Consider the following 26,488-nt stretch of genomic DNA (forward strand, 5'->3'; position numbering starts at 1 on the left):
CCTCCAAAGTACGGAGGTTATGGGCGTGTCACCACATCTGGCAAAACAGTCATTTTAAGTGTGCCGTGTTCACACCTGTTGACCTCAGCTTTTCATCCTCCCTGGGGAACGAGTCTGCGCATGGCCGCAGTGTGGAAAAGCAAATGACTCCCCCCCAGAGGCACACAGGTGCCCCGCTCCCACCATCGGGCACTTCAAAATCCCCTCTTAGAATGATGCCAAGACCATAAAGCCTAGGACAAACCCGAAAGCCATCGAGTGGCTCCGCCGGCCCGTGGAGCGAGGGTGCCGAGACCTCCGGCGGGGGCGGGTCGGCTCTGGGCGCAGCTCTTGCCTGCCCAGCATGTGCGGGCCCTGGGACTGATCCCCAGCACCCCGGAGGAAAAGGGGAAGTCCTGGAGCCTGCGGTCCCCAGAGGACACCAGCAGGACTGAGGAACCTCTTTTCCAGTTTCCAAAGCTATGAAATCAAGCTTTCAAAACCAGAGTTGGCTTTTGAAGGTGTTTTAATTACAAAGGTGGTGGTGGGGCCAGGACAGAGCAGCGACTCCTTCCCATCCAGAAGGGAACGACGGAGCCCAGGCTCTCTACCACCATCAGCGCATGCGCGGCGGGCGACTTAGCATGAAGAGCCCTGCCGTCATGTCCGCGGCAGCATTCTGTACAGAGAAAGTCTGTTGCTGGGCGTGCTGGCGCGCATCTATAATAATCCAGGTGGCTGAGACAGGAGGAATGCAGGTTTGAGGTCGGCCTCAGCAACTTAGTGAGAGCCTCGGCAACTTGGCCAGCCCCTGTTTCAGAAACAGAAAACAACAGGGCTCAGGGTGTAGCTCGGAGGAGGAGTGCCCCGGGTTCGACTCCCAACACAAGAAAAGAGAAAAAGGAGAGAATGGCTGTCAGTGAGAGGAGAGGACACAGCCCCACGGGGGTTAACGCCTTTAATGACAGGGTGGGCGCCCGCCTCTGGCCTCCACACGGACAGCCCAGGGAGCCGGCACGGGCTTGCGTGCTGCGGGGCAGAGACGCGGGGCTGCAGTGCAGGGCGAGCATGGGGAGCGCAGGGCCTCCCGGAGCAGCGCCCTCAGGTCCAGGGGCCTTCAGTCAGCACTGGGACCGCCCTCTTCCTGCTCGCCAGCAGGGCTCCATTCAAACAGACTTAATTTAAATATTTTAAGAGTAATCTTTAGGTCCCTCGAGATTGGTAAAAATACAGCATCTGACAGCTTCCCTCGTCATTCTCTGGGAACTCAGGGCGGCAACCGTGTCTCCGTGATCTGGGACGCAGCCCTGGCCACCGGTGGTCTCCAGGACCCCTTCCCCTCCTGGTCTGGGCTAGAGGCGCGAGAACCCCGGCGCAGCGCCGCTCCACTTCCTCCTCCGGTCCTTCAGCCCAGGAGGGCAGGGTGCTCCGGCAGCGTGGAGCTGAGCAGGGCGAAGGCTGGGCCGCTGGCGTGGAGGGCGTGCAGGCCTCGCGGTGGGGGCGGTGCCACGTCCAGCACCGAGGCTGGAGGCGGGAGCCCCTCGGGGAGTCCAGGCCCTAGTAGATGTCAGGGCAGTCCGAGAAATTCCGCTCAAAGTAATCCCCCGCATACAACCAGTCAGGAGTCCCCGTGTAGGGGTTACTGCCCGGGTAGAACCACCTGCAGGACAGAAGGAGGCTCAGAGACGCCGTCATCAGAGCCCTCTCAGAGAGCCCTCTCGTGCAGAGAAGGTGGCCTGGATCCCAGGCCAGCAGCTCCAGCCGCTCCCCACGGCCACCCTCGTCTGCCAGCAGCGCTGCCCCAGCCCTGCCCCACGATGCTGGAGCAGCCAGGGAGCTTGCAGGGCTCTGAAGCGCTCAGGGGAGCTCGAGTATCTTCTAAGGACACATGTCATTATTTTCACAAAACAAATCATTTTTATACTCTTAATACCTAAAAAAATCACTGAAGGGAAGTCATTTTTAACTGTTTTTCTCTGGAACAAAGACAATTTCCCCAAAAAATTTAAAACCATTAAAAGCATAATATTACCAGGCATGGTGGTGCACGCTTGTAATCCCAGTACTTGGGAGGTAGAGACAGGAGGATTGCAGGTTTGTGGTCAGCCTTGGCAACTTTTTTTTTTTTTTTTTTTTTTTTTTTTTTTTGCGGGTCTGGGGATAGAACCCAGGGGGCATTCTAGTTCTGAGCTACACCCTCTGCCCTATTTTTTTATTCTTTATTTTGAAACGTAGCCGGGCGTGGTGGCACACGCTTGTAATTCCCGCGCTTGGGAGGCAGAGACAGGAGGATCGCGCAGGTTCAAAGCCAGCCGCGTGCGCTGGCTTAGGAGACCCTGTTTCCAAATAAAAATGTAAAAATAGGTCTGGGAGTGAAGCCTGGAGGTAGAAGGGCTTCCAGGAACCCCAGTACCACCAAAAAAAAAATTTTTTTTTGAAACGTAGAAGGTCCTTGAGTTCCACCCCCAGTACCACACACAAAAAAAAAAAAAAAAAAAAAAAAGAAAGAAAGAAAGAAAGAAAGAAAGAAAGAAAGAAAGAAAGAAAAAGGAGCCAGGCATGGTGGTGCACACCTGTAATCTCAGTACTTAGGAGGCTGAGCTGGGGATTGCAGCTTCAAAGCCTCAGCTACTTAGTGAGGCTCTCAGAGCCTAGTGAGACCCTGTTTCCAAACAAGAAATAAAATCAGGCAGGAGGTACAGCTTAGGGAAGAATCCCCACAAAACGATCAAAGAGCCGATGACGTAGCTCAGTGGCAGTGTACCCCAGGAGCTGAGGCATCTGCTGCAGTCCAGCTGCTCAGCGTCTGCGGCGGGAGACTCGTTAGAGCCCCGGAGTTCAAGACTGGGCCACAGATACACTGAGCCCGACTCAGACAAAAAGGCCTGATAGAACTGAAGCGCTCAGAGCACACCCGGGGCCTTGCAGCTGGCTAAACTCTGAGGCACACCTCCCTTCCTGTAGCACCTGGCTGACGGGGTCCGCATCACTCGGTCCATGTTTGTAGCGTGACTGCTAAGGCGCAAACAAGGCACGGCCCTGCGGGACATGAGTTCCACGGAAGCCGGCGCCGCCCATGAATCACGGGGCCCACCCGGTGCCCGCCTGGCTCTCGGGAGGGAGGGCCTGGGCTGCAGCCTGGCTGGTGCCCTGGGCGCGTCTTAGGGCCACCCACACTGGGCTTGCCTTGAGTGAGTGGCCGGCTCAGGACACACTTCGTCTTTAAATTGGGCAAATTTGACAGGTGAAAACGCAGGGGGGCAGGAGTGCGCGCCCGGCCCGAGGCCAGCCGGCTCCCTGCAAGCCCGCCAGTCCCGAAGCCCACGCCTGTGCCAGCCAGCGGCCTCCTCACAGGCCTCACCTGGTCCTCCACTCGGCCTCTTCTTTGGCGCGCTCCCTGCGGGCCTCCCTCTGCTTCTCCTCCAGCCGCTCCTTCTCCTGGCTGGCCAGATCTAGGTGCAAGCAAATGGCCTGGGTGAGGGCCAGGCTGCCCCGAAGCTGCCATTTCCGCCAGAGATGCCAGGACCCGGGCCCCAGGCTGAGGCTGGGCTGCCTGCTCCACCGGGAACTCCCGCAGGACACGCAGGCAGAGAGGGGGCCACCATACCGGGAGGCAGCTGGGCAGGGAGCACCAGCACCTGAAGCACACGCCCAGACGCAGTCTCCATCAAGGACAAGCTGGGTCCCAGGGAGGACCCCGAGCAGGATCTGAGCGGAGCACTGCCTGCCCATCCTGGATGAGGAGGCAGGTGGCCTCCAGAGGCTGCGGACGATGCTGTTTCCTCCCCTTGTGAGGTGGCTTCTCTACCACAGTGTGGTTACAGCAAAGCTGCCCTGGATCACTGCGACAGGCCTCCTGGCGGAGGTGCCACTGTCGCGCCATCTACACTCACTGCCATGTTAAAGCCCTGAGCACTGTGCCGGGCGTGGTAGCGCACGCCCGTAATCCCAGTACCTGGGAGGCTGAGACCGGAACCGCAGGTTCACGGCCAGCCTCAGCTATTTAGTGAGGTCCTCTGCAACTTAGTGAGACTCTGTTCAAAATAAAGAATAAAAAATAGGGCTGGGATGTAATTCAGAGGTAGAATGTCCCTGGATTCAATCCCCAGTACTGCAAAAAAAAATTTTTTTTATAATGAAGAATTAAGAAGCCAGGTGTGGGGGTACACGCCTGTAATTCCAGTATTTGGGAGGCTGAGACAGGAGGATGCCAGGTTTGCGACCAGCCTCAGCAACTTAGTGAGGCCCTCTGTAACTTAGTGAGACCCTGTTTCAAAATAAAAACTAAAATAGGGCTAGGAGTGTAGCTCAGAGGTAGAATGCCCTGGGTTTAATTTCTAGAACGCCCCCAAAAAGAATTAAGAACTTATAGTTTGTACATACTGTTTTGCTCATTGTCTAATATTTTTTTTTCTGTTTGTGGTACTGGGAAAGGAACCCAGGAGCATACTATCTCTGAGCTTCATTCCAGCTCTATTTTATTTTATTTATTTATTTATTTATTTGCAGTACTGGGGATGGAACCCAGGGGCATTCGACCTCCGAGCTACACCCCTTGCCCTATTTTTTTATTCTTTTTTTTGCAGGTCTGGGGATGGAACCCAGGGGCCTTTTACCTCCGAGCTGCACCCCCAGTCCTATTTTTTATTCTTTATTTTGAAACAGGGTCTCACTGAGTTGCAAAGGGCCTCACTAAGTAGCTGAGGCAGCCCAAGAACCGTGATCCTCCAGACTCAGCCTCCCGAATGCTGGGATGACAAGCGTGCCCACCACGCCCGGCTTCCTATTTTCTTTTACTTTGAAGGAGTCTCACCGAGGTGCAGAGGGCCTCCTGCACACTGGGATCACAAGCGCGCCACCATGCCCAGCTCAGTTCATTGTCTAGTATTTTATCTGACAGGCTGGAGCGCACTGAGATCTTTGCACAGCTGATGGACCAGCACTGTTCCTGGAGGTCTTGCTGCTCGGGAAGGGTCTGGGGCCCTTTCTCTGGGGAGCCCCCTCCCACACGTTGCGGAGAGCCAGCCAGCACCCACCCATGTTGCCGTTCTCCATGCCACGAATGTCGGGGCGCAGGCGGCAATCCGTGGGCGGCAGGGTCTTCTCCATGCCTGATTCCAGCTCATTGAGACTCACAGTGAAGCTGGTGAAATTGTACATCTGTGGGAGACGCAGAGGAGCATGGGTGAACAGCCTGTGTGCGCAGGATTCATGGCCAACAGCTCCAGGCCTGTGGCAACCGCCGTGTGCTACAAGCTCGCCAAGAGAGGCTCCTGGGCCCGGTCGGCTTCCCACTGGCCAAGCCCCCCACGAGCTCCTCTCCACCTGTGGTACCCTGCGAGGTCCAGCTCCGGCACCCTCGATATATTCGGGCATGAGGTGCCCTGTGCACCCAGGAAGCCCGGGCTTTGCTCCTCCAGACCCACCTCAACTTCCAACCTGGACCCCTATCTGCGGCACAACTCTTTGTGGTATTGGAGACTGAACAGAGGAACAGTACCACTGAACTACACCCAGCCCTTTATTTTTTATTTTTTATTTTTTAGTTTGAAACAAGGCCTCACTAAGTTGCTGAGGCTGGCTGCAAACCTGCGATCTTCCTGTCTCAGATTCCCAAGTACTGGGATTACATGTGTGCACCACCATACTCAGCTCTCCACAGGTGTGTGTGTGTGTGTGTGTGTGTGTGTGTGTGTTTTACTGGGGATTGAACACAGGAGCATCTACCTCAGAGCCCTCTTTATTTTTTGTTTTGAAACAGAATCTCACTAGGTTGCTGAGAGTTTTGCCTCATTGCTGAGTATGTCCTCGAACCTGCATCCTCCTGTCTCAGCCTCCCAAGTACTAGGATTACAGGTATGCGGCACCATGCCTGGCTCTTGTGATTCTTCTGCAGTGCGGGGATTATGCCCAGGGCCGCGTGCAGCAGGGAAGAACCCCCGCAGAGCTGCGGCCCTGGCCGGCCCTTCCCTTGCTTTCAACATGCCTCCTGTGTAGGGCCACACAGCACAGTAAAAACCCGCAAGCTGCCAGGTGTGGTGGCCACGCTTGTCATCCCCACGCTTGAGAGGCAGAGACAGGAGGATCGCACAGGTTCGAAGCCCCTCACTGGCTGAAGGGACCCGGTTTCCAAATAAAAATATAAAATAGGTCTGGGTGTGTAGCCCGGAGATAGAAGGGTTCCATCCCTAGTACCACCAAAAAAAATCTCCAAGCTGAATATACTCACTACACCAAGTACTTCTCATGCGTGTTAAAAACGCGGTGTGTTGCGATAGACCGCTGAGATGCTTGTCAGAGAGCACGCGACGTGTTATTAAATGCCATGTAACAGACGTGGCCCACATGTGAAAGAGACTTAAAGCGCACGTCCCAGAAGTGCTGCCACAGGCACTTGTGCACAGAGATCGTCGTGCAGGACACAGGCCCACAGGCCCAGCATCCCAGCTACGCAGAGACTGAGGTGGAAGAATGGCCTGAGCGCAGGAGCTCAAGACCGGCCTGGACAACTCAGCGAGACACAGTCTCCAATTCAGACCCCTGGGTAGGTGCAGACAGATCAGAAGCAGCCTCTCCCAAAAGGCCTGGAGTCCTCTGAACGGGAGGCGGACGGGCAGCCTTGGGAAGCCTGCCTGCCGGTGCTGGTGGGAGGACCCGCCTGTGTGTGGCGGGTGTTCCATGCCGCGGCGTGCACAGACGTGGCCAAGCAGAGACATCAATGCCACAGAGGTGGCGGCACCAGCTCCCAGCTCTCACCTGCCCAGCAAGCCCAGGCCAGCAAAGGCCCTGGGGGGCGCGGCTGCAGAAGCAGGCTACAGGAGGTAAGCAGCCCCTGTGGCTCGGCAGCCGAGGCTGCGGGCAGGAATGCAGGCCAGGCGGAGAAGCTGAAGCACCCGGCCGGGCTGGGCCGGGCGGGCTCTGAGCTGGCAGCGGACAGGCCTGGCCAGCGCAGGGGTGTGGGTATGAGAGGCACAGACCTGGGCGGAGTTGGGGGGACGGCTGTTGATCCTCCAGAGCAGCTTGCTGCCGGGAATGACCTGCACAGTCTCCTGAGTCATAGGCACGTCGTCAGCCAGCTCTCCAGCCTCGTTGCTGTCGGCTTTATCAGGGCCATCGTCCTGAAACAGAGGATACTCAGCCTCCCGCAGGGCGGTGCCGGCCAGGGGCACCTGTTCTCAGAGCATCCTGAGACTTGTTCCCACGCCAACGAGAAGAAGAAACTCCCCCGGGGTGGGTGCCATCTGTCCCTGGTCTGTGGAAAGGACTCGTGCCTGCTGCCAGGAGGCCTGGCTCCCTGCAGGGCAGGGCCGGGCTGGCTTTTTCTTCCTAGAGAGAAGACAAGGCAGGCAGCGAGGTGGCAACAGTGCTGCTCTCTGCTGAGCAAGGGCCAGGCCCAGGGGGCCGCCCAGTGCCACGCCGAGGTGCCCCGACCACACCGCTGCCCCCAGCCAAGAAGCGGCTCCCTCGGGCCGAGCTCGGGTAGCTTGGAATTTTGAGACGCAGCCTGGCCGTCCATCCCTTGGCCATGGAGGGAGAAGGGTCAGCACGTGGACAGAGGCTTGGGCCTTCCTCCTGATGCCCACAGCCAGGGCGAGCGCTCAGGCTCCCTCACCTAAGGCCGTCATTTCTCAGGCCCTCAAAGGGGCTGTGCAGGAAGAGCGTTACCGCACACCACTGGAGACGAGACGCTAAGTCTGTCCAGGCTTCCAGCGGACTTTTCCTTTTTTAGAATGAGAATTATTATGCCGGGCGTGGTGGGCACGCTTGTCATCCCCGCGCTTGGGAGGCAGAGACAGGAGGATCGCACAGGTTCGAAGCCAGCCGCGCTGACTTAAGAGACCCCGTTTCCAAAAATAAAATAGGTCTGGGAGTGTAGCCTGGAGGTAGAAGGGCTTCCAGGAACTCCAGTACCACCCAAAAAAAAAAAAAAAGAAGAATGAGAATTATTAGAAAAGATATCTGTTTTTTTTCTGTGTGTGTGTGTGTGTGTGTGTGTGTGTTGCTGAGGGTGGAACCCAGGAGCTTTTCTACTTCCGGGCTATCCTCCCAGACCTATTTTTTTTTGGAAACAGGGTCTCACTAAGTTGCTGAGAGCCTCACTAAGTAGCTGAGGCTGGCTTTGAACCTGCGTGATCCTCCTGTCTCAGCCTCCCAAGCGCGGGGATTACAAGCATGCGCCACCACGCCTGTCTTATAGAAAAGATATCTAACAGCACACAGGAAATATCAATAAAAAACACTCCGAAAGGAGGCTGGACATTTTTGTTAAGTATATATGGCACATCTCGGGTTTGGTATGTTCCAATTTATATCTAGAGAGTATGACAACTTTGTGTGTGTGTGGTACCAGGGATTGAACCCAGAGGCATTCTATCTCTGAGCAATACCCCTAGCCCTATTTTATTATTTTATTTTGAAACAAGGTCTCACTAAGTTGCTGAGGCTGGCTGTGAAGCTGATATCTTCCTGTCTCAGCCTCCCAAGTATTGGGAATGACACTTTTTTGAACTACCACTTTTAGTTTTAAACTCAAAAATAACCTGTCTTAAGATCATCAGTATTCTAAAGCTCTGGGGGAAAAACCTTTGCCAATACTTCCTGACTGCTGAATATATTACCTAATACTCAGAACTGAAAAACAGATCTGAAATTCATTTAACTTTTTAAGTAAATCTAGGCTAACTATGATAAAGGAAGAGGGAGATTTACTAAGAGGGACCCAGACCCCAGAGCTTCTGGAGCGGGAGGAAAACATGTGCCCACATTCACGAGCGCAGCCACAATGCAATCGGCACACAGAACAATCCCACCTCCGACAGCACAGCCCAGGCAGACAGGCAGTCTTGTCTTGACAGACGCCACGCCCTTCTCCCCTGCTGGGCTGCGAAGGCACAGGCTCCCCTCCAGCGGGTGGAAGGCAGGGCCGAGACCCCAGAGGCCGCCCGCGGCAGGGCTCACCGGCTGGACCTTCTTGGGGTGCCCGCCTCGTCTCTCCTGCTTCTTGAAGGACTCGTACAAGCCAGGCTCGATGCCCCACAAGCACTCTGTCCACTTGCCGTAGAGCATAAAGAGCTTCTTTTTGCTGTGAAGAGCATTTAAAATCCAGTTAAATGCAATTACCAGCCACTCATCTGAACACGCAGCCCCGTAACTCTCTCCGTGGAGAACACGCCCCTCTGGCATGTCTCCTACATCTCGGGATGTCGCTGGGAGATGGTGCACAGATAAAGACCCCATGGCAGGAGCTGAGAACAGCTCCGAGCCCTGACTTCCAAACCAGGAGGTGCGAAGGCACAGACACCCGAGCACTGCAGGCCGGGCGGCGCGGAGAGGAGGACGGAGGGCGCGGGCATCCCCTCAATCTAGAGCCCCTGGCGCCTCTGCATTCCACTTTCTGATGCTGGGGATGGAAACCAGGGCCCCAGGTGGCCAGGCAAGCTATAGCCCTAGCCCATATTTTAGTCCCAGAGGAGTTCAACCCCTGAGCCACACCCCCCCTTTTTATTTGAGTCTCACTGCGTTTCTGAGGGTGATCTCACACTGGCGCTCCTCCTGCCTCGGCCTCCCAAGCATCCGGTGACACTGCACCGGTTTGCACTGGATTTTTATGTGCCATGTGCCCCTCAGTTGCATGACAACCCTCCCATCTTCAGCTGACGGCATCTCCTCTCCTCCACCGCCCGCCCTCTCACCGAGCGAGGGCCACCGAGCTCGCTGCCCAGGCCAAGGGGTGGCGCCCCTACAGCAGGGCCCTTTCTTCCTCTGCCTGGGAAGGGCACACGCGGCCAAGCCCTCCTGGAAGCGCAGCTCTGACAGGCACGTCCGCGGGGGAGGGGCTAGGGGGAGGGGCACTGACAGGCTGGTGGCGCCTGCAGAGCAGGTACATGGGGGCTCACAGGAGGGAGCCAGGACCGCCAACCTCATCAGCAAAGGCAGCAGGCCAGGGTCTGGGACACACTAGAACTGGGGCAATGCTAAGGTCTGGAATCTGAAATGTCCCCCAAAGCTCCAGTGCTGAAGGCTTGGTCCCCAGGCAGCAGCAGCTCTGAGGTGAGGTCTTGGGGGGTGATCAGAAATGAGCACCGCGCCTCCTCCACAGATGACTCCAGAGACAGCTCATGGCTTGTGTGTTGACTGGGGCTGGGGAGACCTCCAGGGTGGAGGGAGCTGGGGCGCTCAGAGGGGCAGGCCCTGGGAGGCTGCGCTAGTCCCGTCTCTCTCCCTCCTTTCTCTCTCTCTTGTCTTTATTTCTTTCTCTTTCTTTCTCTTTTTTCTTTCTTTTTTTTTTTTTTTTTTTTGTGGTACTAGGGTTGGAACACAGGGGCTTTCTACCTCCAGGCTACAACCCCAGAACTATTTTATATTTTATTTGGAAACAGGGACTCACTAAGTTGCTGAGAGCCTCACTAAGTAGCTGAGGCTGGCTTTGAACCTGCACAATCTTCCTGTCTCAGCCTCCCAAGTATTGAGATTATTTATTTATTTATTTATTTACTTATCTGTGGGTCTGGGGATTGAACCCAGAGGCATTCACCTTCAAGCTACACTCCCTGTCCTGTTTTTTAATATATATATATATATATATATATATATATATATATATATATATATATATATATCCCCCCCCGGGTCTGGGGATGAAACCCAGAGGCATTTGATCTCTGAGCTATACCTCCTGCCCTATTTTTTTTATTCTTTTTTTTTTTTTTAAAAAAACTGGGTCTCATTCAGTTGCAGAGGGCCTCACTAAGTAGCTGAGGCTGTCTGTGAACCGCGATCCTCCGGTCTCAGCCTCCCAAATGCTGGGATTATAAGCGTGTGCCACCATGCCTGGCTTCTATTCTTGATATTTTTTGAAACAGGGTCTCACTAAGTTGTGGAGGGACTCATTAAGTAGCTGAGGATGTCCGTGAACCACGATCCTCCTGTCTCAGCCTCCTGAATGCTGGGATTACAAGTGTGTGCCACCACGCCCATCTTATTTATTTATTATTTATTTTTTGGTACTGGGGATGGAACCCAGGGGCATTCTACCTCTGAGCAACACCCCCTGCCCTATTTTTTATTCTTTATTTTGAGACAGGATCTCACTGAGTTGCAAAGGGCCTAAGTAGCTAAGGCCATCAGAAACCAAAATCCTCCTGTCTCAGCCTCCCGAATGCTGGGATTACCAGCATGCGCCACCACGCCTGGCTCAGAGGTGTGAAGTTTACTAACATAGACAGACAACTCAAGACCAAGGCAGTGCACCGGCTCCTGGGCTCCTGGAGCCTCAGCTTTGGACCCCGCAGCCCACGTCGGCCAACAGTCAGGCCCCTTCAGGGCGACCCCGCCACAGCCACTGTCAGAACACTGCCCTTTGCGGTCCACACACTGGTCCTGACACGGCTCCTGTGAGGAGTGGTCGTCCCCAAGCCTGACACACCTAGCAGGCAGTGTGAGCAGGTGAGCGCTGATAGCCACACGAAGGTGGGCAGAGCAATGCGCCATGTTAGAAGCCGGGGGTTAGGAGCTGGCAGAGATCTCTTGACATTAAATGGCCTGAATCTCTAACTGAAAAAGCAGAAATATCATACCCTCGACATAAAGTTATTAACCCAGAGTGGGCAAAAACTAAACGATTTTCTTAAAAACATGAAAAACCTGATTGTTAAAATACTGATGACAGCCAGGTGTGATGGTGCACACTTGTAATCTCAGTACTGGGAGGCTGAGACAGGAGGGTCGCAGTTCACGGCCAGTCTCAGCTACTTAGTGAGGCCCTATGCAACTAAGTGAAAGAAACCTGCTTCAAAATAAAGAAGAAGAAAAAAAAAAACCAGTACCACACACAAAAAATACTACTGATGATTTCTCTGCTCACAAAAACTCATAAAAATCTCTGATTTAGCCAGGCGTGGTGGCACACGCTTCTAATCCCAGCATTTGGGAGGCTGAGACCGGAGGATTGTGGTTCTCAGACAGTCTCAGCTACTTAGTGAGGCCCTTTGCAACTCAATGAAATCCTGTTTTAAAATAAAGAATAAAAATAGGGCTGATGTGTAGCTCGGAGGTAGAATGCCCCTGGGTTCCATCCCCAGTACAAGAAAAAAAAAATCTCTGGTTTACAAGGTAAGATGAGCCACTCTATGAAAACACTGTGCTTGTCCTGGGGACCGGCAGCGCACACCAGCAGGGAGAGGGGGCGCAGGCCGCATTAGGAGCCCCAGGTCTGCTTGTGAAGCCACGGCCGCCACGCTCAGGCAGCTTCTCAGGTCAGCCTGACCCTCCCCCCAGCAGGGCAGGCTCCACGCCCACCACCAGACGCTGGTTCTCAGCCAGTCAGTGGTGCTCGCCTCTGATCCTAGTACTTGGGAGGCTGAGACAGGAGGAGGGTAGGTTCAAAGCCAGCTCAGCAATTTAGCGAGACCCTGTTTCTAAATAAAAATTAAAAAGGGCTGGGGCTGTAGCTCAGAGGAAAAACGCCCCTGGGTTCAATCCCCAGAATAGAAACAAATTAAGATTTGCCTTAACAAATTAAGATCTGTCACAAACAAAAAGAAGCCATAGCGGTTTCCAGCTTGAACAGGTGCCAGCGCGTCACCACACGGGCTGCAGCGTGCGCCGCACGCCGCACCCACCCCAGCAGCGGCCAGGACCTACTTTTTGTCTTGGATGTACCCTTCCACTCTGTGAAGTTCTTTTCCAAACAGTCCACAGGGTTTGAAGTGAAGTATACACTTGTCTCCGGTTCTGCAGGAAAAAACAACACAGGCGTCCACAAGAAGCAGAGCCACGGAGGGAGAAAGTGGCCAGGCCGGCCAGGCAGGGTGCGGAAGGACGGCCAGGCGGGGCCCCTCCCGGAGCGGAGCGGCTCTCCAACTGGCCTGGGGTGGCTGTGCAACTCGGTGATTTACTAAAATATCGCTGAAGAGCTCGTTCAAGCGGGGTGATTTTTTGACATTAATTATACCTCACTAGTGGTGCTGGCAAACAAAGCCGGTGAGTCACCTACTTTCAGGAATACGGTGTTACAGTGTGGACAGCAGTGACGTGCGGCCCTGGGCCTGTTTTCACCAGCAACGACACCACTTTTTATTGTCGTTTAAATTTTCAAGCAAATTAGCTGCTGTGACTAAAAGGCAAACAGTCACCAAGGGCACATATGCCACCTCCACGCTGGCCAGAACCGAATCCGCCCAGCCCCCAGGGCCCGCGGTGGGCAGTGCTGGCTCCGACAGGAGGCACCTTACCCATGGTCGAGGGTCTCCGCCGTCCCGTACCTGTGGTTAAGAATCTCCATTGTCCCATACTGCTCAATCCACAGCTTCCCGATGATCACGTTGTGCACACAGCAGGTGGGGTTGGTCCAGGTGTAGGCTTCGTTATGTCTGCGAAGGCCGAGAACAAGCAGGTCAGGCCGGGCCAGCCAGCCAGTGACCCGCGGGAGGAGGGTGCTGCTTTGAAGTTCTCCTCGGCTGTTTACTTAGCGTTTGAAATGGATGTCTCCTTTCCTTTGTAGCATCAACAAAGCTTTCTACTTAAATGTCAAGACAAGTGAATAAGCAATCAAAGAAGATGGAGACAGAGAAATGACTTTCCTATGAAGTTGTCAAAAGGAAAGCCATCTTGCCAGCAGCGCAGTGGGCACGGTCCGAGGCCATCCCTGCGAGTGGGGGCTCGGGGAGGAGGGCGCGCGGGGAGGGGCGGAGGGCAGCTCGTGCAGACACCCACACGCCTCCCTCGCTCTTCTTCCTCGCAGTGCCCTATGAGCTGTGGACGGCCGGCCAGAGCCAGGCCTTCGGGAGGCCACATCAGGGGCCAGGGCTGAGCCAGCTCGGCTCAGAACAGGGACGGCTCGCAACGGAGCTGGGGACCCCGCAGATGCCCAGTGGAACCCAAACACGTTCACCAGAAAGCTCTGGGATTTTCAGTTCTGCGTGCTTTGGCCGGGCAGCGGGCTCCTACCACAGGGCAGCATGCAGGCAGCCGGGCGCGACAGCCTGGCTGGGCACTCACTTGAGGAGCTCCAGCGTGATGGTCCCCCGGGGCTCCGCCTCCACGCTCTTGCCCCAGAACTTGAGCTTTGGGTAGATGGAGCCGTGGAACACGAAGTCCTGGCTGAGGCCTTCGGAATAAAACGCGCTGACGGGCGGGTGGTGGCTGACCTGCTCGGATATAAACCTGAATCCTAAATCTTCCCTAGGTCCAAAAATCAGAAGAGCGAGGAGAGGAGGGACAGGAAAGTGGAAGGGCCAATTAGTGACACAAAGTGAGGCGGCGGCTCGCCGGGCAGGCTCCGCGGAGCCCCACACACAGCCACCGGAGACGCGGCCGGAGACCCAGGCTGCAACAGTGGCAGAAACACTCGGCTGGCGTCTCCCGAGGGCACGCCCGCTTGCCTGACAGAGAGCGTGTGCAGGTGGCTCCCTGGCCCCGGCTCTCCCCAGGCCTTGGGCTGCCCACTGCCCACAGGCCCACCGGTCCCCCAAGGGCCTCCTGTCCAGCTTTTTATAAAAGCTCCAAAGCTTCTGTGATGGAATGTCTTACATCCCGAGACACTCCTGGCCAGGAAACAGGACGCTCAGCGACTTTCTTATTCAATAAAAATGTCAGCTTTTAATTGTTCCGGAACTGTGAATACACCTACAGTTGTAGTCATTAAAAATTATAAAAGCTAAACCACATAATTACTAACTTAGCTGGAATCAGAATTCCCAATCATTACAGAGGAAGGAAAGGTGAAAATTTTGGTTTTAAAAGGTTGCCTACCCAGGTCTGTAATTTACAACATGAATACTTGTCTAAGAAAAGAAAGTATATTTTTAGATTTGCAGGCTCTGAAGGGATGCATGGCTCTGGAGAGGGATGGGGTCTGCAGCCACTGGGAGCGGGGCGCTTGGAGCCGGGAGGCCGGGTGTGGAGGACGAGGATGCGGAGGCCCCAGCGCACAGGCCGGAGGGTCACTGCTTCCTTTCTGCCTGTGCCACCCAGTTCAGCCCTGGAGCGCAGGGGCAGGCCAGCAGTGCTGCATGGAGCCCACTCCGTCTCCGCTGCCACTTTTCTTCTATCCATGTAATCTATTTGTCTGGAACTCTTCCCCTGTTCTGGCTTATCTTTTTCAAAATAGTTCAATACTTTCCCAACAACCAGGTTAGTCAGCGCCTGGAACGCTGGCACTTGGCAGGCGGTGGGCCACGCAGGCAGCCAGCAACAGCACCTGTGCGAGGGAGTGCCTGGCGAGGGAGGAGGCTCCGCGCCCTTCGCTCGCCGGCCTCAATCTTCCCTCCCTGCACTGAGGAAGCAGGGCAGTGGCCAGCACACTCCCCAGCCCAGCTGGCTGCAGGGCCTCTGCCATCACGACCGTCCCAGCGTCTCAGAGGAGCAGGTGCTCAGCCGCTAGGGTCGGCCAACATCCGAATCAAACTAAGAGCTTCTGACAGCTCCCAGTGGCAGAGCCGGGAAGAACCAGCGCCGCTCCTCTGGGGAGAGGCTGGAGGAGCGGAGAACCTGAAATGTGGGCGTGTTATTGCTTCAACAATGTGGTCATGGCCTCTCAGCAGACGCTTGGAGGGTCTGTGTTGACAGAGACGATCTTCCTCTAATGGCTTCAAGACCAGTAAACCCTCACACTCAAAAAGAGGTCTACCAAGAAGTTGGCAATGATTGTCTTTTACAGGGTTCCGTTTATGTTTTTTACTTTTTTAAAGTTGCACATGTTCTATAAAGAACATGCTCTTAAGCCAGGCATGGTGGTGCACGCTTGTAACCCCAGTACTTGGGGACTGAGAAAGGAGGATTGCAGGTTTAAAGCCAGCTTTGGCTACTTAGTGAGGCTCTTGGCAGCCTAGTTGACACCCTGTTTTCATATAAGATACATACGTATGTATATTTTATTTTTTTATTTTTATTTTATTTTATTTTTTTGCAGGTCTGGGGATGGAACCCAGGGGCATTCAACTTCCAAACTACATCCCCTGCCCTATTTTTTCTTTATTTTTCTTTCTTTCTTTCTTTATTTTTGGTGGTCCTGGGGTTCCTGGAAGCCCTTCTACCTCCGGGCTATACTCCCAGACCTATTTTTACATTTTTATTTGGAAACAGGGTCTCCTAAAGCCAGTGCACGTGGCTGGCTTCGAACCTGCACGATCCTCCTGTCTCTGCCTCCCAAGCGCGGGGATTACAAGCGTGCGCCACCACGCCCGGCTCATATGTATTTTTTAAAAACTGGGTTGGGAGCCAGGTGTGGTGGCGAATGCTTGTAATCCCCGTGCTTGGAAGGCTGAGACAGGAGGATTGCACAGGTTCAAAGCCAGCCTCAGCTACTTAGTGAGGCTCTCAGCAACTTAGTGAGACCCTGTTTCCAAATAAAATATAAAATAGGTCTGGGAGTATAGCCCGGAGGTAGAAAACCCTGAGTTCCACCTCCAGTAACACCAAATAATAATAATAATAATAATAATAATAATAATAATAATAATAATTGGGTTGGGGGGTCTAGCTTAGAATACTTCTGGATTCAATCCCTAATACCCCCCCCCAAAAAAATAGGACTGGGGTGGAGTTGGAGGTAAAATACCCCTAGGCTCAATCCCCCGTATCAAATTTAAAATAAAAGAACACATTCTTATAGTTTTTAAAAAAAGCTTAATTTTAATAAAATACCACAACAGATTATCAATTAGCTCAGACTCCAAATAAGAAGCTAATTGTTTTGGCAGAGCGCCCCTTTCTATGGAATAGAGTAATGAAGGCTGGCGGGCGCCACCCTCCCCTGTGCTCTGGCTCAGGCAGGGACACCCGCAGCCCGTGACACTGCGCGGCTAAGGACAGCACCAGAGCCCCCGCCCCGCGCGCCAGGTGGCTTGGCTGGCGTCAGGGGAGGGGGGGGCCTCTAGGGATGCAGCTGGGCCGCCCTCCTCAGCACCCCACTCACACCGCCACTGAGGACCATGAGATCCACGGGTGGAAGACTGAGGAGGACCCTGGCCAGCACTGACCCCTGGGGGCGTTGCACACACTCAGAGTATAGCCCCTGCGCCCAGCCAGGCCGACGGACGCCCGTCGGGAGGCACCCTGGTCAGCGCGTCCTCACAGGAGGAGTCTCCAGGACAGTTTCTGCATAACTGCAGCAGCCCTGAGGTGGCGAGGTGAGGGGGCCACAGAAGGCCAGCGATGAGCACGCGACCTGCGCCCGGCTAGACTCCAGACAGAGCTAGGGGCCGAGGTCCAGTCTCTGACCTCGTGCTGGGCACAGGACACAGATGGAAGGGGGGCCGCCTGCAGCACTGCTGCCCAGAGGGGCTCCACGGGAAAGAACTCATCGTGGCTAAAGACCAGGTTGGTCTGGCTGGCTTCACTGCCAGGACAACTTAACCACCCAAGATCCATCGGGGCAGGTGGCGAGAAAGGGGCGCGGCGGGGACACAACGGTCTCTTAGGTTACTCCTCTCTTTGGACTCTCTCTCTCTCTCCTTTTTTTTTTTTTTTTTTTTAGTGGTACTGGGGTTCCTGGAAGCCCTTCTACCTCCGGGCTACACTCCCAGACCTATTTTATATTTTTGAAACAGGGTCTCTAACGCCAGCGCGGCTGGCTTCGAACCTGCGCGATCCTCCTGTCTCTGCCTCCTAAGCGCGGGGATTACAAGCATGCGCCACCACGCCCGGCTTCTCTCTCTCCTTTTCTTGTAGTACTAGGGATTGAACCCAAGGGCACTCCACCTGAGCTATAGCCCAGCCCTTTTTAATTTTAATTAAAAAAATTTTTTTGGTGGTACTGGGGGTGGAACCCAGAGGCTTTCTACCTCCAGGCTATACTCCCAGACCTTTTTTGTATTTTATTTGGAAACAGGGTCTCACTAAGTTGCTGAGAGCCTCACAAGCAGCCGAGGCTGGCTTCGAACCCATGTGATCCTCCTGTCTCAGCCTCCCAAGCGCGGGGATTACAAGCGTGCACCACCACGCCCAGCCCCTTTTAAATTTTTGAGACAGGTCCTCACTAAGCTGTCCAGGTTGACCTCAAACTTGCAATCCTCCTGCCTCAGGCTCCTGAGTAGCTGGGAACACAGGAATGTGTGTCCACACCCAGCCTGAGTCTCTCAACGGCCCTCCAGTTTTGCTGTAAATGGTCTGGTTTTGCGTATCAGAGCCGAGCTCTATTTTGGTCGGAAGCTAGCACTCCTCCACCTTTCCTCTGGCCCTGCGTGCGCATCCGTGTCTGAGGAGCCGTCTCCACTCCTAACGCCCTGGGCTGCACATTCTATTTTAGCCTTGTCTTACATCAGCAGGGCTTTGTCCCACCGTTCACCCGACATTCTGTGTGCATGCACCACCTTCTTGCTGGTGGCATCCGATACCTCAGTAGCTCGAACGCAAAGCGTCTCCCCACAGAGCCGAGACCGTGCTGGTGAGGGAATCGGGCTCACCGCCGCCCCAGAACCCCCCGAAGACACTGCCCTCACCTGACCAGCTCGTACGTCTCTCCCAGGAGTGGGTTGAAGGGCTTGCCGGTCCTCTCCCACTGGGAAGCCACAGCCGAGACGGCAAAAGCAGCTACGATCTGCAAACGAGCGGTGGACGGGTGAGGCCGCGCAGGGTGTCGCGGCCCAGCCTCAGCCCCCACGCGTGACGTGTTTTAGGACTACAGAACTCCCCGGGAATCGCATCGTCACCCACCATTTCCTCAAAGCCACAGAAAGAAGGAATGAGCCGCTCTCCACCCCCACGGCGCCCCTCGCAGACGCCATGGCGAAGTCTGCCTGACTCACACGATGCGCTCACTCACACAGACGCACACATGTACACACGCACACACCCACACTCACACGCACACGCACGTGGGGCAGAGTGCTAAAGGGACCAAGAACGGCCAGCTTGGCGAGGCCCGACTCTGGCAGGAGCTGGCACAGGGAGCGTGGGGCGGATGCTGGGGCCACCTCACAGGCCTCCCGGCGGCGGGCAGCTGGCTCCCAGGCCCTGGGGCAGGCACCCACGAGCCGCCCACCTGCATCCTCTCCAGGGGCCGGGGCTGGCAGGAGGCTCTGTGGATGAGGTACACGTGTTCCATGTACTCCGTGATCCTCTGCAGGAAACTCAGGGGCTCATTGAAGGCGATGGGCATCGTGATCTTGGACAGCTCCTGCAAGGGCAGGGACACTGCAGTCGGCCTCAGGTTGCCCTGAGATCCCACGAGGGTAGCCTCCTGCAAGGGCAGGGGCACTGCGGTCGGCCTCAGGTTGCCCTGAGTTCCTGCCTGGGCAGGGGCACTGCGGTCAGCCTCAGGTTGCCCTGAGATCCCGCGAGGGCAGCCTCCTGCCTGGGCACGAGTGTGAGTGTGTGTGTGCGTGAGCGCGTGTGCATGTGTGATAGTGGGGATTGAACCCAGGGGCATTCTACCTCCGAGCTACACCCCAGCCCTTTCTATTTTTTCTATGTTTGGAAACAGGGTCTCGCTAGGCTGCTGAGGGCTTGCCACGTTGCTGCGGCTGTCCTCAGGCCTATGATCCTCCTATCGCAGCCGCCCTTACAGGTGTGCCACCATGTCCGGCTTTATGCTTTATTTATTTATTTATTTATTTATTTATCACATTCCTGGGGATGGAACCCAGGGGCATTCTACCTCCGAGCTATACCCCCAGCCCTATATTTTATTCTTTCTTTTGAAACAGGGTCTCACTGAGTTGCAGAGGGCCTCACTAAGTAGTAGCTGAGGCTGTCTGCAAACCCCGATCCTCCTGTCTCAGCCTCCCGAATGCTGGGATTATAAGCGCACACCACCACGCCCGGCTTCTTATTTTGAAACAGGGTCTCACTAAGTTATGGAAGGCTCACTGAGTAGCTTCAATTTTCCTGTCTCCGTCTCCCAAGTACTGATATTTCACGTATGTGCCACCACGCCCAGCTGTGAAATGTATTTCTAAACTGAAGGACTTGAGTTTCCTTCCAGTCACCAAGCGTGGGCCTGGGAAGGAGGACGCCGGAGTCCGCGCAGGCGCAGACTTCCAGAGACGGCAGAGGTCACAATGGGAAGCCCATGGCTTCTGCACAGCCCACCCATCAGCTTCTCTACAGTGACTCCTGACAAAAGCCGCCTGCAGCCGGGCAGGGAGTCCCACAGACGGCAGGCCGGCCATCGCAGCACAGCACGGAAGGGGCTGCGTGGCGCCGTCAGCTGAGTGCTGCCCTCTGCGGCCCCTCCCTTCCGTTTCCCTTATTTGTCCTATTTTACTGCCTCAATTGCATGCTGTTTACAGATACACAGAATGTATTTTCTAAGCTACTAGCAGCGTGGCTGCCATAGAACCCAAGCGTCTAGGCGATTTTGAGGGGCCCGACTCACCAGGGAGCCCCACTCACCAGGGAGCCCCCCACTCACCAGGGAGCCCCCGACTCACCAGGGAGCCCCACTCACCAGGGAGCCCCCGACTCACCAGGGAGCCCCCGACTCACCAGGGAGCCCCACTCACCAGGGAGCCCCACTCACCAGGCCAATGCACTTTTTCAGGATACTCCACACACTGAAGTCGCTTCTGGTGAACATGGGGGCGGGCAGCGCCGTCCTGGGAGAAGCACAAGAACCACAGGCGTGAGCAGCCCCACAGATGCCTGCCCCGTGGCTGGCCTCCTCGCAGCCCTCGGGCCACGGCGGAGCCTGGGGGAGGGCCCTGCAGCTTCCCAGAGGCATTCTGGGAAAGGCTCCACTGGCCTGCAGTGGTGGGCTGCAACTTCTCTCCAGGGCTGGCGGCAGGGCAACAACGGGGTGGGGGCGCCCTCTCCACCCAGAGCCTCTGGCCTGTCCCAAGGGGGGCAGCATGGGCAGCTGCAGGTCAATAGACAAAGGCCATCCAGCATGGACGAGAACTAGAAAGCCCATCCAGAGAGCTGGGCTGTGGTGGGCTGGCACTCCCAATGCTTGGGAGGCCGGCAGGAGGACTGCAGGTGCGTGGCCGGGCTCGGTAACTTAGGGGTGAGGCTCCCTGCAACGTAGTGAGACCCTGTTTCAAAAATAAAAATGGAAAAGGGCTGGGGGGTGCAGCTCAGAGGTAGGACACCCTCGGGTTTGATCCCAGTACTACAAAGGAAAAAAAGAAAAGGAAGTCTGTTCAGAACGCCAGTGCACAGCCCTCAAGGCACGGTCGTCTTCCCCAAGGCGCCTCCCTTTTCCAGCAGCCTCCCAGAAGTGACAGGAACCCCGGCAGTTAGGTGTGACCTCAAAGCACCAAGCCCTTCCCCTCTGGAGCATGCCCTGCACGGAGCCCTGTCTCCCCTGTGGGGGCCTGAGTGGAGAGCAGAACTTGAATCCTGGGGAGCCAGGCTGGACCTGAGTGCTGCTGTCAGGGAGCCACAGGCCAGGGGTGGGGGGGGAGTGCTGAGGAGCCAGAGCCAGCCCCCACCCCATCTGATGCTCTTAATCCCAGAGGTCCCCGGTGTTCTGCGGTGGAACGCCTGCCTCCAGAAGCTGCTCTGGACTGAGCTCCGGCCCTTGGAACAAGGAAAGCGGGGCCTGCCGGTGTGGATGCGATGCGGACCTGGGGGCCCAGCAGGGCGGCAGCTTCAGGGCCCGCTGTTACTCAGGGGTGGAGGAGAAGGTGTGCAGCCGTGAGGCAACGTGCACAAGGAAGCCAGCGTGTACTGAGCCACAGTGCCAGACACTGGGACACTCACAGCTCCACCCGCCACCCTTCAGTGTGCACCCCACAAACCCACCCAGCAGCCACGAGCCAGCAACCGTGAAGGGTGCTGCCGGGAGGGGGCGCAGCTCCAGGAGGCAGCCCTGGTGTGGCGAGGGGGATAGGGAGAAGCCGTGAAGGGCGACGCCTCAGGCCAAGGGAGCAGTGGGTGGGACGGGCGAGAGCAGGCCCCCACGGCGCTGGGGGGTACAGCTGCAGGAGCGCTCAGGGCAGTGCCAGGGCCGAGAGGTGGGGGAGATACTGGCCCTCATCCTAAGAGGAGGGCACCTTAGAGTTCAGTGTCCAAGGCTGGATGCAGCCGTGAGCAAGGGCGCCGTCCAGAGCTACCCCAGTCTGTGATATGAGGCCGGCCATGTAGCCGTCCACATGACTGTCGCAGGGCTCCGGGCACTGAGGGGAACGGAGGCCCAGGGAGAGGCCGGCGTGAGCTGCCTTAGACCCCGGCAGCACAATGGCGGAGCACTGAGGGATTGCTGAGCACGCAAATGAAGAACAAGCACCGGTGAGGAGCCCAGGCCAGAGTGGGCCCGCCACACAGGCGAGGGGCCACGCCCAGGAGAGGCCAGGCCAAGGAAGGCCCACCACGCAGGTGAGGGGCCGTGCCCAGGAGAGGCCGCGCCATGGAGGGGCCGCCACGCAGGCGAGGGGCTGCGCCCAGGAGCGGCTGGCCATGGAGGGGCCACGCCCTGGAGAGGCTGGCCACGGAGCGGCCCACCATGCAGGCGAGGGCCACACCTAGGAGAGGCAAGGCCACGCCAGGGCCCCCAGGCCCAAACACACCTTAGCCCACCCACTGCCCCATGGGACAGCTGTCCGGCCACGTCCCTGTTCCTCCTGCAGAGCCGGGAGCCCACGCACCTCCACTGTGGAAGTGAACCCGCAGGTGGAAGAAAGCGGAATGGGCCCTGCCACGGCACAGAGCAGCACCTGTCCCCGTGGGGCCACAGAGAGACCAGGGGTGGGCTTGGCATCTACAGGGGGGCAGGTGGCTGCATCGGGAACCAGCAGGACTTGACTCACAGCCACCTGTGCTGAGCAGCGAGGCCAGAGTCGCCACTTCATGGGTGGGGAGTCACTGGTCAAAACACTGCTGTCAGCCGGGCGGGGTGGGGGGGCGCACGCTTGCAATCCCAGGACTTAGGAGGCTGAGACAGGAGGCCTGCGGTTCAAGGACAGACTCAGCAACTTAGAGAGGCCCTCTGGGACTTAGTGAGACCTTGTTTCAAAATAAAGAATAAAAAATAGGGCTGGGAGTATAGCTCAGAGGCAGAATTCTCCAAAGTTCAATCCCCAGTACCGCAAACAAAAACAAAATAGCACACCGCTGTCCATGGGCCTCCAGGACCACGGAGAGGGGAGTCTCTGAGGACACTGGCTGGCCAGGTGCCGGCCGGCCTGAGGCGCCCGGAGCCTGGTGGGCGGCTCCCGCCGGCTGGCACTCCTGACACCTGAGGGCCAGAGCTGTTCTGGGGTGATTATAGACGTGCTCTGGAAGATCCAGGGGCATGGAGACGGCATACCTGTGCTTCTGGATTCCGTTCTCCTGCGGGGGCCTCTCCCCACTTTTCCCACTCCTGGAATTTTTGCTGGTGTCCACATCAATCATTCCAGGGACCTTCTGATTTGCCTCTGAAAATTCCCCAGAAGAGTTATCAGAATCAAAGCCTGCATGAGACAAGCACAATAGTCATTTCTCGCTGGGCCTGGAAGACGTTAAGAGCCTACCTCCAAGGTTCTGCTGTGTGAGCTACCTGCCCACTGCTCCACAAGCCTTCTGTTAGAGGCGTGTGGGCGAGGACACTGAGGCTGGACCCTCTCACGGGCACGGCCTCCCAGGAAAGGGCCGGCTGACTGGGGATGACTGCTGTGGCCCCTTCACGGGGATGGCGTCCACCTGGCAGGGGGGCTGGGGGCTGCGCAGGTCCACAGACTCCAGGGCGACTGCGACTTCCCCTGGAAGATGGTGAGTGATTCCTCAGTCATGTCACTCACCATCAGTCCTCAGTGACTCCTCCTGGGCTTTCGAATAAGAGTAAGTAAAAGTGGGCCTGCCGGGCGTGGTGGCTCACGCCTGCCATCCCAGCACTTGGGAAGCTGAGCCGGGAGGACCGCGGTTACAGGTCCCCAGCAGTTTAGTGAGCCCTCAGCAACTGAGACCCTATTTCCAAGTCAGAAATAAAAAGGGCTGGGGGCATAGCTCAGAGATACAACGCCCCTGGAGCCAGGCACAGTGGTGCGTGCCTGTAATCCTAGTACTTGGGAGGCTGAGCCAGGAAGATGGCAGGTTCAAGGCCAGCCTCACCAACTTAGTGAGATCCTGTTTCAAAACAAAAACATAAAATAGGGCTCAGGTTGTAGCTCAGAGATGGGATGGCTCTGGGTTCATTCCCTAGTACCACCAAAACCAAAACCAAAAGGGTTGGGGGTCTAGCTTAGTGCTAGAGCATCCCTGGGACCAGAGAATAACAGTGAGGGGCGGCCTGCCAGGGCCCACAGAAGCAGACAAGTGTGCCGCCGCAGGCCCGGCAAGGCGTGGGGGCAGCCCGCCACCAGGAAAGACCCTGCAGACAGTCACCACAGAGCCTCCTAAGACGGTCACCAAAACCTAGCCCACAGGCGCTCAGAGTTGCTCTGCTGGGGCTCCTGCAGCTAAGGCCAAGGAAATGGCCCAGGATAAGTCCTGAAGCCCTTCCCACCAGCGGCTCCTTCACAGAAAGGACAAAGTGATGGCCATGCTGAGCCTGAGGGCAGAGCCAGAGAACTAAGGACATGAGCACACCTTGAGCTAGGCCCAGGCCTCCACACCCAGCTCTAAGCATGGCAGCACACACCTGTAGTCCCAGGACTCAGGAGGCTGAGACAGGAGGATCGCAGGTTCAAGATCAGCCTCAGAGAAGCGGGCGTGGGGGCGCACGCTTATAATCCTAGCATTTGGGAGGCTGAGACAAGAGGACCTGGATTTGAAGGCAACCTCGGCTACTTAGTGAGGCCCTTCACAACTCAGTGAGACCCTGTTTCAAAATAAAGAATAAAAAATAGGGCTGGGGGTGTAGCTCAAAGGTCGAATGTCCTTGGGTTCCATCCCCAGACTCGCAAAAAGTAAAATAAAATAAAATAGGGCTGAGGATGTAGCTCAGAAGTAGAATACCCCTGGGTTCCACCCCAGTACCACAAAAAAAAAAAAAAAAAAGAGAGAAAAAAAGAAAAAGAAAAGAAAAGAAAAAGATCAGCCTCAGAGAGTTAGCAAAACTCTCAGCAACCTAGCAAGAGCCTGCTTCAAAACATTTGAAAAGAAGAGCTGGGATATGGCTCAGAGGCGGAAGGCCCGGGTTCAACGCGCAGTGCCACAGGTACACGAAAAGCAGGTCGACAGCGCCATGGTGACTCCGAGCAGCACACAGTGGGGCAGCCGTGAGGCCACCCTCTTATCATTAGGTAAAGAACACAGGAACACTGACGTCGCACTTGAGACACAAAGATCACTAGTTATAGCCAGGTGTGGTGGCACACACCTGTAATCCCAGTACTTGGGAGGCTGAGATAGGAGAATCGCAGGTTCGAGGACAGCCTCAGCAAGTAGTGAGATTCTCATTAATCTAGTAAGACCCTGTTTCAAAAACAAATATAAAATAGGTCTGGGGGTGTAACTCAGAGGTTCAATCCTCAGTACTACAAAAAAAGAACCACAAAAACACAGAAACTAATAAAAAAAAAAAAACTATCTGTGCCCAAGAAACTCTTTTAAAGACTTTGAACACAGAGCCAGGCTTGGTAGTGCAGGCTTGTAATCGCCGCGCTTGGGAGGCGGAGACAGGAGGATCACACAGGTTCGAAGCTTAAAAGACCCTGTTTCCAAATAAAAAATATAAAATAGGTCTGGGAGTGTAGCTCAGAGGTAGAAGGGTTCCATCCCCAGTACCAATAAATAAATAAATAAATAAATAAATAAATAAATAAATAAAATTTAAAAGAAATAAAGACTTTGAACACTATAACCTTTTTGTACTATTTCCTGACACCCAAAGTGAAGGTCCCTCCATTTGAAACAGGATATCGCGTTCTTTTTCTGCATGTGTGTGGTACTAGGGATGGAACCCAGAGGCATTCTACCTCTGAGCCACACCTCCGGCCCTATTTTATTTTTTATTTGGAAACAGGGTCTCACTAAGTTGCAGAGGGCCTCAATAAGCTGCTGAGGCTGGCTGCGAACCTGCTACCTCCTGTCTAAGCTTCCCAAGTACTGGGATAACAAGCGTGCCCACCACACTCAGCTCACATTCTTCCTAAAAGCTGAGTCAGGCCTGGCTTTGCTGAACCAGACCACAGCCAAAGGCCACGCCCACCCTTTCGGCCCCGGGCCCACACACACTGGGATCTCTGGTCATGTTCTCCTGCAGCTCACCTGTGACGGCATCAAAGAACTCTTCCTCCCCACTCATCCTTCAGGCCAGGCTCCGCTGCTGCCTGGGCTTCCACTGGGACTACCACTGGGTCATTGTATCTCCCTCCACAGCCAAAGTTCCCTCTAGGAAATTCTTGGTGAGAATCCAGTAGGCGCTGGAGACCCAAGGGGAGAAACATTTTGGCATCTTGGCTTCCAGAAAGCATGTGGTTTAGAAGCAGTCTTTAAAAATCTAGTCAGCATCCTTGAAAATGATCTGGATTATAACTAAGCAAAGAAACAGACTGAATCATCTCAGAACAAATACACGACTTCACGAACAGCATCAACGAGGGGCCACGGTACAAGGCGGCCGGCCGGTGAGCAACACATCGACACGGGTCGCTGTTTTGAGCCTTACACTTAGAAAGTGCCATAATGTAGGAAAAGAAGCAGACAT

General features: G+C 55.5%; 1 protein-coding gene across 2 annotated transcripts; it reads right to left on the reverse strand.

Moving 5' to 3' along the window:
* Positions 1-1,536: 1,536 nt before the first annotated feature.
* Positions 1,537-26,086, reverse strand: OSBPL2 (oxysterol binding protein like 2; the record flags this gene model as incomplete). 2 transcript variants are annotated; one of them, XM_080716093.1, is made up of 13 exons in its annotated part: positions 1,537-1,639; positions 3,341-3,431; positions 5,016-5,139; positions 6,957-7,097; positions 8,938-9,061; positions 12,622-12,711; positions 13,242-13,349; positions 13,978-14,160; positions 18,420-18,517; positions 18,962-19,096; positions 20,441-20,516; positions 23,168-23,276; positions 26,050-26,086. In XM_080716093.1, 13 exons carry the CDS (start codon positions 26,084-26,086, stop codon positions 1,537-1,539), a joined length of 1,419 nt encoding a protein of 472 aa, XP_080572219.1. The 2 variants fall into 2 exon arrangements, with proteins under 2 accessions (XP_080572219.1, XP_080572218.1); XM_080716092.1 differs by having other exon boundaries at positions 23,168-23,312.
* Positions 26,087-26,488: the final 402 nt, after the last annotated feature.

The sequence above is a fragment of the Muscardinus avellanarius genome, assembly GCF_963383645.1.
Source record: "Muscardinus avellanarius genome assembly, chromosome: 19".
In the NCBI taxonomy this organism is placed as follows: domain Eukaryota; kingdom Metazoa; phylum Chordata; class Mammalia; order Rodentia; family Gliridae; genus Muscardinus; species Muscardinus avellanarius.